This window comes from Anolis carolinensis, chromosome 3, assembly GCF_035594765.1.
Source record: "Anolis carolinensis isolate JA03-04 chromosome 3, rAnoCar3.1.pri, whole genome shotgun sequence".
Lineage (NCBI taxonomy): Eukaryota > Metazoa > Chordata > Lepidosauria > Squamata > Dactyloidae > Anolis > Anolis carolinensis.
In genome coordinates, this window is record NC_085843.1 from 65,293,484 (window position 1) to 65,307,475 (window position 13,992).

Here is a 13,992-nt window from a genome sequence, read left to right on the forward strand (position 1 = left end):
TTTAGCTTTTGATAAATATTTTGAAGAGCTGCAAGATGTTAGGCATTAAATGGAAACATTGAATTTCAACCTGAGTCAACAAAGATCCAATGTTTTTCTTTCCCTTCATTTGTGCATAAGTAAAGTTAACCTTAGTTTATCTATCAAGAATCCTTATGTAGATTAGCCACTATGTTTGATTCACTGAAAAAGCTCTCTACTAAGGCCCTGTGTAAACAGGCGTCAGTTAGGTGGGAAGGACAACAGGACAGAGCAAGAATGCTGATTCCAAGTCCATGAATACCACCTGTCCTAGAAGTATTTTTGGCAGCCAAAACACCACTTTGTGTTTATTTGAGGTGGCTTTGCATATATATATATATTTTAAAAAACCCATATAATTGGTTGCTTAAAGCATACAAGGGGCTTCTGACTACTAGAATGTTGCACCATAGTTTTCTCTTGAACCTTCTAACCAAGGCAAAGCTGTATGTCCATTGTATATATAATGTTCTGATCTATGTTCATTAAGTGGCATAGCTAAGCCATTTTTTGTTTTATGTTATTCAGTAAGAAATATGAGGCACTTGATTACCCAAGTATGATTGGAAGAGGAGGATTTCAAGGACCATGGTTATGAGTTTATGTGTTGCAGTACATTCATAGAATCATAGAATCTAAGAGTTGGAAGATACCTCATGGACCATCCAGTCCAAGCCCCTACCAAGAAGCAGGAAAATTGCATTCAAAGCATCCCTGAAAGATGGCCATCCAGCCTAGGCTTAAAAGCCTCCAAAGAAAGAGCCTCCACCACACTCAGGAGCAGAGAGTTCCCTGACACTAGACACTATACTCCTATTTATACAGGCCAAAATTCCATTGGCTTTTTTTTGCTGCCGTATCGCATTTTTGGCTCATGTTTAACTGTTGTCCACAAGGACTCCAAGATCTTTTCCACACATGCTGCTGTCGAGCCAGGTATCCCCCATTCTGTATCTTTGCATTTCATTTTTTTCTGCCGAAGTGGAGTATCTTGCATTTGTCCTTGTTGGACTTAATTTTGTTAGTTTTGGCCCATCTGTCTAATCTGTTAAGAATATTTTGAATTCTGTTCTTGTCTTCTGGAATATTAGCTATCATTCCCAATTTGGTGTCATCTGCAAACTTGATGACCATGCCTTTTAACCCTTCATTTAAGTCAGTGGTTTTCAACCTGTGGGAACCCAGATGTTTTGGTCTTCAACTCCCAGAAATCCTAACAGCTGGAAAACTGGCTGGGATTTCTGGGAGTTGTATGCCAAAACACCTGGGGACCTACAAGTTGAGAACCACTGATCGAAGTAATAAAAAAATGTTGAATAGAACCGGGCACAGGGCAAAACCCTGTAGCACTCCACTCATCACTTCTTTCCAGGATGAAGAGAAGCACTATAACAGATTGAAAGATGATCTGATACCCCACTTACAAAAAGTTATGAATAACGCCCTTCATCAAAAACAGATACCTAAATCTTGGAAAGAAGCTAACATAATACTGTTACCTAAAGACAATTCGGACCCCAATAACATCAAAAATTATAGACCTATTTCCCTATTAAATACGGATTATAAAATCTTTGCTTTAATTATTGCAGAAAGACTAAAATTATATTTAACAAATTGGATAAAAGAAGAACAATCGGGATTTTTACCAGATAGGAGTATTAAAAACAACGTACGAAGTTTAGTAAATATAATTGAATACTATGAAAAACATAATCAAAAAGAAGTAGCCATAATGACGGTTGATGTGGAAAAGGTATTTGACCGTATAAATTGGGATTTATTTAAAATGTTAATGAGAGAAATGGATATAGGGAACAATTTTATGAATGTGATACAAGCTATATACGAAGATCAGACGGCAAATATCTGGGTAAATGGTCAATCATCTAACAAAATTAGGGTGGAGAAGGGGACTAGGCAAGGATGTCCCCTATCCCCACTAATATTTGTAATGTCATTGGAATTACTCCTTAATAATTTGAGAGATGACGACAACTTAAAAGGCTTAAAAATAGGCAAAGAGACATACAAACTCCGTGCCTTTGTGGATGACTTAGTGTGCATTATAGAGGATCCATTAAGTAATATTAAAAAGTGGCTACGGGAAATAGAAGACTTCGGCAAAATATCAGGTTTCAGAATAAATAAAGATAAATCCACGATATTAACCAAAAATGTATCAAAAGAAAGACAATCCCAGATAAGTGATATCACAGGTATGAAAACGCCAACCAAAATAAAATATCTAGGAATATATCTAACAACAAAGAATTCACAGTTACTCCAAAACAACTATATCAATAAATGGAAAGAAATTAAAAACAATCTCAAGAATTGGTCTTCATTAAAATTATCCTTATTGGGTAGAATAGCGGTTATTAAATCAAATGTATTACCAAAAATGATATATCTTTTCCAAAACCTTCCAATAATTAGGAACCAGAAGTTATTCAAAGAATGGAATAAAGATATATCAAAATTCATCTGGAATAATAAGAAACCAAGAATAAATTATACAAATTTGACAGATGCCAAAAATAGAGGGGGTTTAGGTTTACCGAACCTTGCCCTTTACTCAGAAGCCTGCGGATTAGATTGGGTAAGGGATTGGATTAATTTAAGCAATAAGAAAATGTTGACCCTGGAAGGACATGATTTGCGAGCCGGCTGGCATGCGTACCTATGGTACAACAAAGCATCAATCGAAAAAAATTTTGGCAACCATTTTATTCGTTCAGCCTTACTCAAGATCTGGAATAAATATATACAGAGAATCTATAATAAAACCCCACTCTGGGTGTCTTCTATGGAGGCACGCCAGAGAAGAGAACTGGGATGGAACACATGGCCTACGTATAGAAATATACTAGAAAAAGAAGGAAGGGAAATAAAATTAAAATCACAGGAAGAATTAAAATTAAAATATGGTAATCTAACCTGGATCCAGTATTATCAATTAAAAGAAAGCTTCAATAAAGATAAGATTCAGGGATTCGAGGATAAGGTAACACCATGGGATGTAATATTAGACAAGGGAAAGAGGAAAATTGCAAAAATATATAAATTTCTATTGGAATGGAGGAACAAATAAAAGAGTGCATGACAAATTGGGCAAGAGATCTAGGAAGAACTATACTATTAGAGGAATAGGAACTTTTATGGGGGGAGAAATTAAATTATACATATGCCTATGAACTGAAAGAAAATTGGTGGAAAATGTTCTATAGGTGGCACCTGACCCCAAAAAGGATATCAAAATTTACCAAAGGAAAGAAGATTAAATGCTGGAAATGTGGAAGAGGTGAAGAATCATATCTACACATGTGGTGGTCTTGTGAGAAGGTAAAACCGTACTGGAGGGAAATCCACGACAAATGTCAAAAAATTTTAAAGATAAAAATACCACTACTCCCAGAATTCTTTCTATTGGACATGACGAATAACCAATGGGGAAAGAATGAAGACAAAATCTTTACACACTTAACAACAGCTGCCAGATTAGTTCTTGCAAGATTATGGAAACAGAAATTAATACCCAAAGTGGAAGAATGGATAAAAAGAATATGGGATATAATGAATATGGACTACCTAACGTTCCTGCTATCAACAACACAAAATAAGCCAAAAAAAAAGGATAGATTGGACACCTGTAAAGGACTGGATGAAGAAAAAAAAAGTTAGAATATTGTTATAAAGCCCTTAACGTGAAGGAGAAGTGTCAACTGTCGACACACAAAAAAAAATGATACTAACAACATAAATAATACAAATAGTTATGACAACTTTATAGAGAAGAATGGAAGTCAAGAATCGACAAGGACCCTGACCCCCCCTACCCTTATTACTCCTTTCCCCCTCACTTTCTACCACCCCCCTCCCTACCCCCCATCCTTTCTCCCCCCCCCATACTTTCCTAACCCACTAAAGTGGATTTTATTGTTATTTTCAAAATTTAATAAAAATTTTAAAAAAAAGAGAAGCACTGGTAAGCACCCTTTGAGTTCGTTCACTTAACCACTTTACCCTAATTTTGCCTAGCTCACATTTGACTAGTTTGTTTGCCAGGTCTTGGGGGACCTTCTCGAAGGCCTTACTGAAATTCAGGTATGCTACATCTATGAGTCCCCTCGGGGAGATAAGGCGGAATGCAATTAAGTTGTTGTTGTTGTTGTTGTTGTTGTTGTTGTTGTTATTATTATTGACACAACGACGTTGTATGACACAGCAAACAAGATGGAGATGCTGGATTTCGTTTCACAAAACCACTAGTCGAACACTTCCCAAGTGTCTAGGACTGTGTGATGTATTATTATTATTATTATTATTATTATTATTATTATTATCACAACGACGTTGTATGGCACAGCAAACAAGATAGATATGCTGGATTTCGTTTCGCAAAACCACAAGTCGAACACTTCCCAAGTGTCTAGGACTGTGTGATGTATTTTCTAATGATGTGTGCAGATCCCAGTAGGGTGGCCTTTTGCAGTTGGCAGATGGTGGTTTTGTCAATGTCTATTGTTTCCAAATGCCGGCTGAGATCTTTTGGCACAGCACCCAGTGTGCCCATCACCACCGGGACCACCTGTACTGGTTTCTGCCAGAGTCTTTGAAGTTCAATCTTGAGGTCCTGATAGCGGCTGAGTTTTTCCTGTTGTTTTTCATCTATGCGACTGTCACCTGGGATGGCAACATCAATGATCCAAACCTTGTTCTTTTCTACAACTGTGATGTCTGGTGTGTTGTGTTCCAGAACTTTGTCAGTCTGGATTCGGAAGTCCCACAGTATCTTTGCATGTTCATTTTCCAATACTTTTGCAGGTTTGTGATCCCACCAGTTCTTTGCTGCTGGGAGGTGGTACTTGAGGCATAAGTTCCAATGAATCATTTGGGCCACATAGTTGTGCCTCTGTTTGTAGTCTGTCTGTGCGATTTTCTTACAGCAGCTGAGGATATGATCAATGGTTTCGTCGGTTTCCTTGCACAGTCTGCATTTTGGGTCATCAGCTGATTTTTCAATCTTGGCCTTAATTGCATTTGTTCTGATGGCTTGCTCCTGGGCTGCAAGGATCAGGCCTTCTGTCTCCTTCTTCAGGGTCCCATTCGTGAGCCAGAGCCAGGTCTTCTCCTTATCAGCTTTTCCTTCAATTTTGTCAAGGAACTTTCCATGCAGTGTTTTGTTGTGCCAGCTGTCAGCTCTAGTTTGTAGTGCGGTTTTCTTGTACTGGTTTTTTGTCTGCTGTGTTTTGAGGAGTTTCTGATTTTTGACTTCAATCAAAGCAGGTTCTTCACTTTGCTTGACATATTCTGCCAGGGCATGTTCTTCTTCTTTGACTGCTTGCTTTACTTGTAAGAGTCCTCTGCCCCCTGATCTTCTAGGCAGATACAGCCGGTCAACATCACTGCGAGGGTGCAGTGAATGATGAATGGTCATGAGTTTTCTTGTTTTTCTGTCCAAATTATTATAATTATTATAATTATTATTATTATTATTATTACTATTATTATTATAACAACAGCTTTCATCCACTAAGTCAAAGGTAAGTGCAGGTAGGGCTATGTGGGCTAGGAAATAATTAGCAACCCCCCATGGACTGCATTGACATAAACTCTCAGAATGTATAACCAAATCTGAAACTAGTTTTACACTTTCATAATGCCCATCAGTGTTCTGGCAATACCAAAGGCTTATGAGGTAGAGATTTGAGAGATGGATAATGAATTGCAATATACAATTTCAACTAGAAGTTGTCTTATTGCCCACCAATTCTTTGTGCTTAATATTATCTTGAACATTTGCTGGTGATGTCCAGGATCTGACTCTGATCTGGTCTCATTTATACTGGCTTCCAATCATGCTGCCAACCATCTGCTTGCCAACAACGATGTGCATCACAGATTGGTTTCAAGCATCTAAATACAACATCAGCTTTTCAAGAGATGATAACTGGGTGCTAAAGGTGCTCAGCAGGTGGCAATTGCCAGATGCAGGCTTGGTTTATTCTATCAGTGCACTGTTGGAAATGAGCACATATTAGCTGAAAATCACAAGTGTTCCCAGAATCAAGCAAACAGGTGCTGACTTCATAATCACTCCTTCTTGAAAGGAGATTTTGTACTAAATAGTTTTCAAAACTGCAAAATTAAGAAAGCAAAATTCAACATGTAATAAATTTAAAGAGATTTAGTGGTGGTAGTTTTACAAATTCTACAATTATTAATGCTAAAGCAGGTTTTTATATCAAAGATTTACAATCAGGGAAATAGATGTATCCCTTTTCACAATGACCTACTTACAGCTATGCAACTACACTTTTCCCCCTTCAAGTAGAATCTATGGGCATTATGAACATGCAATGTCCTGGCTGGTCAAATACTTTTTTTTTCGTGTCAGGAGCAACTTGAGTCACTTCTGGAGTGAGAGAATTGGCCGTCTGCAAGGACGTTGCCCAGGGGACACCCGGATGTTTTGATGTTTTTATCATCCCTGTGGGAGGCTTCTCTCATGTCCCCGCATGGAGCTGGAGCTGATAGAGGGAGCTCATCCGTGCTCTCCCCGGGTGGGATTCGAACCTGGCAGCCTTCAGGTCAGCAACCCAACCTTCAAGTCACAAGGCTTTAATCCACTATGCCACCTGATCACGGTTGGACAAATATCAGGACCCATTGAAATACATGGCACACTGTCAAATTCTCTTTTATGATTTGGTTTTAGAAAGGAAAACTTCCCAGAGCACTATGTTCTGATTATCATATTGAAGAAAGTTGATTTTAGTTTTGTATGGGCACAGTTTTCATTTTATCTGTATATTCTCATGAATTTCACTGCTCCCAAAGAATTCTGTCTTATGTTTGTCTTCCCAGCTTCTATTGGGATAAACATACCATTAACAAAATCTGAACTTTTGGATGCTTTAGCAAACATCCTACATGCAAAGCTACACATGCTCAGTCACTATTCTGGAATTAAGATTGAGTGATGGCCTATACCACTGAAAATGCCATCACAGCTGAAGTGACTCAGAATGGTTTCATCTCTATATGTCAGCAATAGTATTCATTGTGAAGGAAGTTCATACCTTTCATCTTATTAAGACATGCTGTTTGGTAATTATGTGGCTTTGTATCTCAACTCCTAGAACAGTGGTTCTCAACCTGTGGGTCCACAGGTGTTTTGGCCTACAACTCTCAGAAATCCCTGCCAGTTTACCAGCTGTTAGGATTTATGGGAGTCGATGGCCAAAACATCTGGGGACCCACAGGCTGAGAATCTCTATTCTAGGAGTTGAGATACAAAGCCACTTATAATTTGAGATACAAAGCCACTTAGAAGAAGGAGATGATTTCATTCATTCAACCAATCAATCAGCCAAGTAAGCAAAGAAGCAAGTAAAAAAATTCCAAAATACCACATTTGCTACAATCTAATGCTCACCTTTTGTGGCTAAATTACCTCCCCAAAATTAGGGTGCACATTAGATTTGTGTAATATGGTAATCTTAGTGCTGAACCAAAACAAAAGAGGAAGCTACTTCAGGGCAGTTAAAGTGGATTCATTCTACAGCATAGATACACTTCAAGGCTTTATTTTTCTTTGCTGGAAGCTTTGTTTTTTATCACTTTTGTTTTAAAGAAGGAATTCTAATCAGGCAGCCAATGTAATACATTCTAGTAATGTAAAGCTTTCCCCTGACGTTAAGTCCAGTCATGTCTGACTCTGGGGGTTGGTGCTCATCTCCATTTCTAAGCCGAAGAGCCGGCATTGTCCGTAGACACCTCCAAGGTCATGTGGCCGGAAAATGGAGTAACAAAACTAGGTAGTTTAATCAAGCCAAAGAAGCATAATCAAGAATATGGATCCACATTAATTAATTGTAATTAAGTTCTGGGAGGTTTCTTTTGAATGAGAAACTACAGCGAATCTATATTTTTCAATAAGGGGCGGGCATATTGTAACTCTCCAAATATTGCTGGACTGCTCTTCCCATCAGCTCTAATTGTCATAGCCAATGGCAAAGAATGCTGGGGGTTGCAGTCCAACAATATCTGGAAACATCTGTTTAATTAGTTTTTTAATGTGATGCTCGTTGTCTTAACTGTTGATTTTATGATATTATGCCATTTGCTGGGCTTGGCCCCATGTGAGCCACTCTGAGTTACCGTTGGGGAGATATAAAAATAAAATTATTATTATTATTATAAAGTCACATGATTCCCACTGCTGCTCTAGATGTTAAAGACCAAAATTGCTTCATTTTGACTGAACTCATGATTTGCATTTTATAAACATAAGAATGACATAAAAACAAACTACTGTGACTTCACATTCTATCAAGCTGTTACAAACCTTGTGGGTAACCTAGTTCAGTATATAAATTTCTCCAGCTTGTGATGCTCAGTTACAGTTATTAACAAAGAACCATTACATCCAGTAGTTTTTAGTACATGTGCATTCAAGTCTAAAATCTGTGTGGCCTTATGCTAGAAATAGGGCTTTCAGGCTGGATTCATCATAAGTATACACAACCCTTTAATGAGGCCTGCAGTTTCTCTTCTGTCTATCCTATCCTATCTTCCATTGTCTGTTTCAACATGGTCATGAAATGTTCACATTTCAAATCCTCTACAAACCTGGCCTAGTTACAGTTTCCTCATCATTCACTGCTACAACTCTACTCTGCAATATTGAGAACAGAGAAGAAAGTGAGGAAGAAAAGAGATGGAGGGAAAATGGAGCACATACTGTATTAATTTGGAAGTCCAACCATAGAGCAGCCAGTCAATCCAACATTCTACAATTAAAACTGGGACACATGTGGTCAGGCAACAAGGGAGTCTAGTCAAGATGGCAAAGGTTATTCATGAGAAAGACAGGCAAGCTAGAAGAGGCTGCAACAGTGCTTTTGCTTGAGCTTACTGGGAAGATCCCACTCCTTTCTCTCTTTTCTCTTATGTTGAATTAACTGAAGTCAAACCTCTTTGGTATGATGAGCCCACTTTGCAGCAACTGAAGTAACCAATGGACAAAGTGAGAAAGTGGGAGAAAAAGAAAGAAATGTGGATGTTTTGAAAGCAACTGGAAAAGGCATGACTACAGAAGATTAATTGGACTATCCCTGCCAAAGCAGGACATTGGAATTTATGCAGGGCACAACATCTGAAGTGGCCTATCATGCTTATGGAAGATACTCTAGCTATTGCACATTGCATAGAGCCTCTAATGTATGTTTCTGTCCTGTCCACTTGTTGGTGAAGGAGATGTAGCTACTAATGACAAAGACAATTCCTATGATCTAGCACAGGGATCCCCAAACTAAGGCCCATGGGCCAAATGGGGCCCTACAAAGTCATTTATCTGGCTCCTGTCCTAAACTTTATACTTAGGGTTGACCTAAGTCTGAAATGACTTGAAGGCACACAACAACAACAATTCTAATTTAGGACTATTTCATCATAGTCCAGTCTCCCAACAGTCTGAGGGACCATGAACTGGCCCTTCACTTAAAAAGTTTGAGGACCCCTGGTGTGAAGTCTTGGCTCTACCTTTCCTCTCCTCTGCTTTAGTTTCCTCTGTTTAGGTTCCTCAATAGTGTAGATGCCTCCATTTATAGTAGTTTTTGAGAGGAGCCCATGCTCATAACCAGAATTTTGATTTGGGGGGGGGAGGGGGCTGAGTCTGAGTCTGAGTGAGAGAGGATCTACCCTAGGAAACCCTTTGTATCATTATCACAATACCCCCGTGCATATGCGATATATTGAGCATGGTGATCAGATCATGATATGAATAAACGTAACAGTTTAAATAATACAAGGAAGGCCTTCTCGTGGACCACCTGAGAATTTGGGGGGGGGGGGGCTGAAGCCCCACAAGCCCCCCTCCCCCTTGGCTACATGCCTGGTGGAGCATTAAAAACCCCTAGAGGCCAGTCTCAGTTGGTTCAGTCCATTTGCCAGCATAGAGCTTATTTGCTATGCCTTCTTTTCTTTTTGCAATAGAGCTACAAATTTTAGAGGCCTGGATATTGTTTGGAAATCCTAGGCCCTAGCAATTCAAACAGACATCTTTAGCACTATGATCTCTTCATATACCATCAGTCTCAGTGAGAACAAAAGCTTGTGGTCAGCCCAAGTTTCACAAAGTAGAAGACCAAGGCCATCACTTTGCATCACAGGCAAAAGACTTTCCAGGATTCCAGAAAGATGACTGCATTCAGCAAATTCTCAATTTGTAATGTATTGTTTTAAGCTATTTTAAAATAGTCCTAGGTAGAGTTAGCCCTTTGTTCTTCCTGTTTTCAGTAAACTTGTTTTGGTTAACTTTCATGTTGCCTAAAGTGCCTCTACATGTTAAGGGTCTTGAGCTTAATAGACAGTATACAGATAGCCAATGAGTAAAGCCAGACACCATAGTTCTCCCAAAGGCTCAGACGTGCCATCACACCTGGTCTAGCATGTGTATGTGTAAAGCATGAATGAATAGACTTATCCAGAGCTTGAGAAAATTAGCCTTTTTCTAACAAGAACACTGAGAATTCTCTAGTGGATGATTAGTGAATTTGGATTGTGCTGGTCATGAAAGAAAGAAAAAAAGAAAGAAAAAAAGAAAGAGAGAGGGAGGAGAGAGGGAGAGAAAGTGAATCTAAAGAAGTGTCAATAACTAAGCAGTTTAGCCAGAAAAAAGGTAACTTAAGCTTACCCATGAGCTTGGGAGATCCACATCTGTGAGGGAACCAGTAAGATGTGGCTCATGAGAGCAGCAAGCACATTTTTCCCATTCTTCCATCTTCGTGATCAAAAAATCACAAGGGCATAGTTGGTTATCCGGAAAAGGCTTCCAATCACTCCACAGCTGATATTCAGTTTCTGAACGGATAGAAATATTGCCTACATTGTTCAACTTGGAAGTATAAGATCTGCCCAAGGAAGCAGAGATAAGGTCTGTTCTGTTGTCAGTTTCTTCCTTTCGTCTTGTGTTCTCTTTTGAACCTTTTTTGTCCTGAGATTTGGTTAGTTTCATACACGATGTTGGCGCTTCATCTTCATCTTCAGAGAGAAAAACATCTTGTGGTGCTGGATCTTTAAAAAGATTTTGAAAGATTGTTTAAAATGATGAAGTATTTCCCTCTCCAAGACACAAAGTATGCAAAATTCTCGTCGATGTATATATGACTGCCTTGAGATTTTATGTATTTACGATAGGTGGCTGAGGATGTTGGAGGCAAGGGAGATAGGTCTTCTCCATACAGTGGAAGGAATCGACTGTATCTACCATTGTCTGAACAAGAACTAGCAAAAATTGGCTATATGTGGGAAAGTGTGGGAAGTATACCCCCAAAAACTACCTTGTGTAAGTTCTGGTCAGAACTATTTCACAAATATTATTCAGTTAAAGCAGAATGTTGTTTTCACTGAATTTAGTATTCACATGTTTGTTAAGCATAGTTGGAGGATACTGTAGATTATCTGGTGCTTATTTGCATAAGCAATATATAAACCAGTGCTATTTTTGCTGTACAATTACAATACATATATATTTACTCTGAACCTATGCTGAAATTATTTCACATAACATAGATTAAAATAAGGTTTACTTACTAAGGGGCACCAAAACATGCTTGATGTCATCTAAGCTATGTACACTGGCCTTCTTAGTTCGAACTAATTTTTGCAAACGCTTTAAAGTTCCCATTGTTTCAGCTTTGCTTTCATCTGACTCTGTAACCTAAAATAACAAATAATAGGATCAAAAAATAAGCACAGGGGAAATTTTTTCCATTGTTTTGAGAGAAATAAAATATATTTTATTTCTTTATATATATTTTATTTCTTTATATATCCTGAAGCAAGTCAGACAATCAGAGAGGCTTCACAAAATATTAATTAAAGCAGCATGTTCACTGTTGTACTAGCAATAGGATTGAGGAAAACAATACTTCTCAAAGTGCAACATGACATATGGGAAAAGTTAGCGATTCTGTAGGTGTGTGTGCATTCTTCTGGCATTCTGAACATCATAGTGATTCACCACTGTGAATGGGTGTGTATATATGTGTTACATTTGCATTGTATTTGCTGTTAATAAACTTAAGGAGGTTTACATGGCTTTCCATCTCATTTTTCCTTGCAGCAAATTTTTGAGATAGGTCAGGCTGAACAGCTGGGCCCCAAAACCAGTGGATTCCATGAGTAACTAGTGGTTTTTGTGACTCAGTTTAGATCTAATTGGAAGTATCCCAAGCTCCTCTTAAACTCAAAAACCACAATCCCATATAGGTGTGATAGAGGTATATTCTCTGGTGAAAACATCCCCTGTTCTACACCTCTGAAACCCTCCAAAATGCTCATTATCTCCTAACTGTGACCTTTGCCTAAGGAGGCCAAACAAACTGGTGAGCAAAGACTAGTGACTGGAAGATATCTGACATGTGAATATCATGGTAAATTATTTCATGTTATTAAGGCTTCAAAACATTAATCTATTTGTGATGCAGCAAGTCAGTGTGCAAGTTAGTTGTAACTTTTTGTCTACCATCATAAGAAGTTTGAAGGAATTCTATGGTCCAAGCTCTTGATCTCACCAACATACTTCTGGGACAGCTGATTTGTCCACCTCAGCCCCTAGCCTGAAATTCTGGATTTTTACAGGCATTGTCAGAACTCACACCCTGATGTCAGAATGTTCAGACACAGAGGAGAAGACAGATTGCTAGGAATATACAGCTGTCTTTGAATCTGAGAATATGGGTACCCTGGCAGAGAGGATCTTTACTCCCTAGTAGGAGATGGCAGACACTTTTACCATTATTTGTAGAATAAGAAAGGAACAAGCATTCTAATTCTATCTTGGTGATTGGCAATACTCTTTGGCATTGGTGTTTCCTAGACCTTTGGCTAGCTGTGATTTACTCCATGCTGACTTTGTTTATTTGGACTATTTACTTGTTGCATGACTTCTGGACCCGGTGATGATTACCCACCATCTTGTTTTTTATTCATCCCGCTCAGTAACCTGTAACTGACCTAGACAAGATTAACTAGTCAACCTAATCAACCACTCCTCCATTCCAACCGTTTCTGATGACACTTCCTGACTGGTGCATGGCTGCCTTTATATTTATGTGTGGACTTGATACTGTATTTCTAAAAATAACATTTAAATGCCACTCTCAAATTGGATTCTAATATTTCTGAGATAAATGTGTAGAATACCAATGTTGGTCAGATATGCTTTCATAGAACAACTGACCCAAGGAAAAAACTCTTGGCAAAGGAAACAAAGAACAGAATAAATCTGTTAAATACTACAGTTTCTAGTAAAGGAATGTAAGAAAAGTGAAATAAATGGTCCCTCAGGGGAAAAAAATGACAGTTTTCATTGTGAACAAATAAGATGAATGGACAGGGTTGTGGAACAGACAAATTACAATGGAGAAGAGGTTGCAAAATAATAGGATCCTGAGATGTAATATAACATTAAAGATTGTGTCAAACCAAGCATGGCCTCTTGAAATAAAAGAATTGTTTTACATATCTAAGAATTTTTCATCAGAACACTATTTGGAAGATGAAGAGTACTCATTTAGATTTGCATGGAATTTTAAAATGATGGCTCGTGTATGTCATCAAAATCCAAGTTATGTAAAAGACCTTAGCCAGAGTTACGGTGGGCAACGTCTATGGAAAGGTTTTGCACATTCACTTATAAACATCAAAATGGATGCTTTGTTAGGTGGAACTCTCTGCCTCAGAGTGTGGTGGAAGCTCTTTCCTTGGAGGCTTTTGAACAGAGGCTGTGTTCCATCTCCCAGAAGTTTGATTTTACAAGCTGCCCATAGTTTTAGAAATAGCACCTGTTCCAGGGTTGCTGCAGATTCTGCAGCACTCTGATAGTTAGCCATTAGTAGAGTTTGTAGCCAGCTCAGCAAAGTCTTTGCTGCTTGCAGCTTGCAAATGTATCTTTTTATT

General features: G+C 38.4%; 1 protein-coding gene across 1 annotated transcript in view; it reads right to left on the bottom strand.

Moving 5' to 3' along the window:
* samsn1 (SAM domain, SH3 domain and nuclear localization signals 1) overlaps positions 1-13,992 on the bottom strand; it is a 134,964-nt gene that overhangs the window by 74,979 nt on the left and 45,993 nt on the right. The window contains exons 7-8 of the mRNA XM_016995499.2: positions 11,623-11,749; positions 10,724-11,103 (exon numbers count right to left, since the gene is read on the bottom strand). Of these exons, the coding sequence (XP_016850988.2) occupies positions 10,724-11,103; positions 11,623-11,749 (507 nt within the window). The remainder of the gene's footprint in view (positions 1-10,723; positions 11,104-11,622; positions 11,750-13,992) is intronic.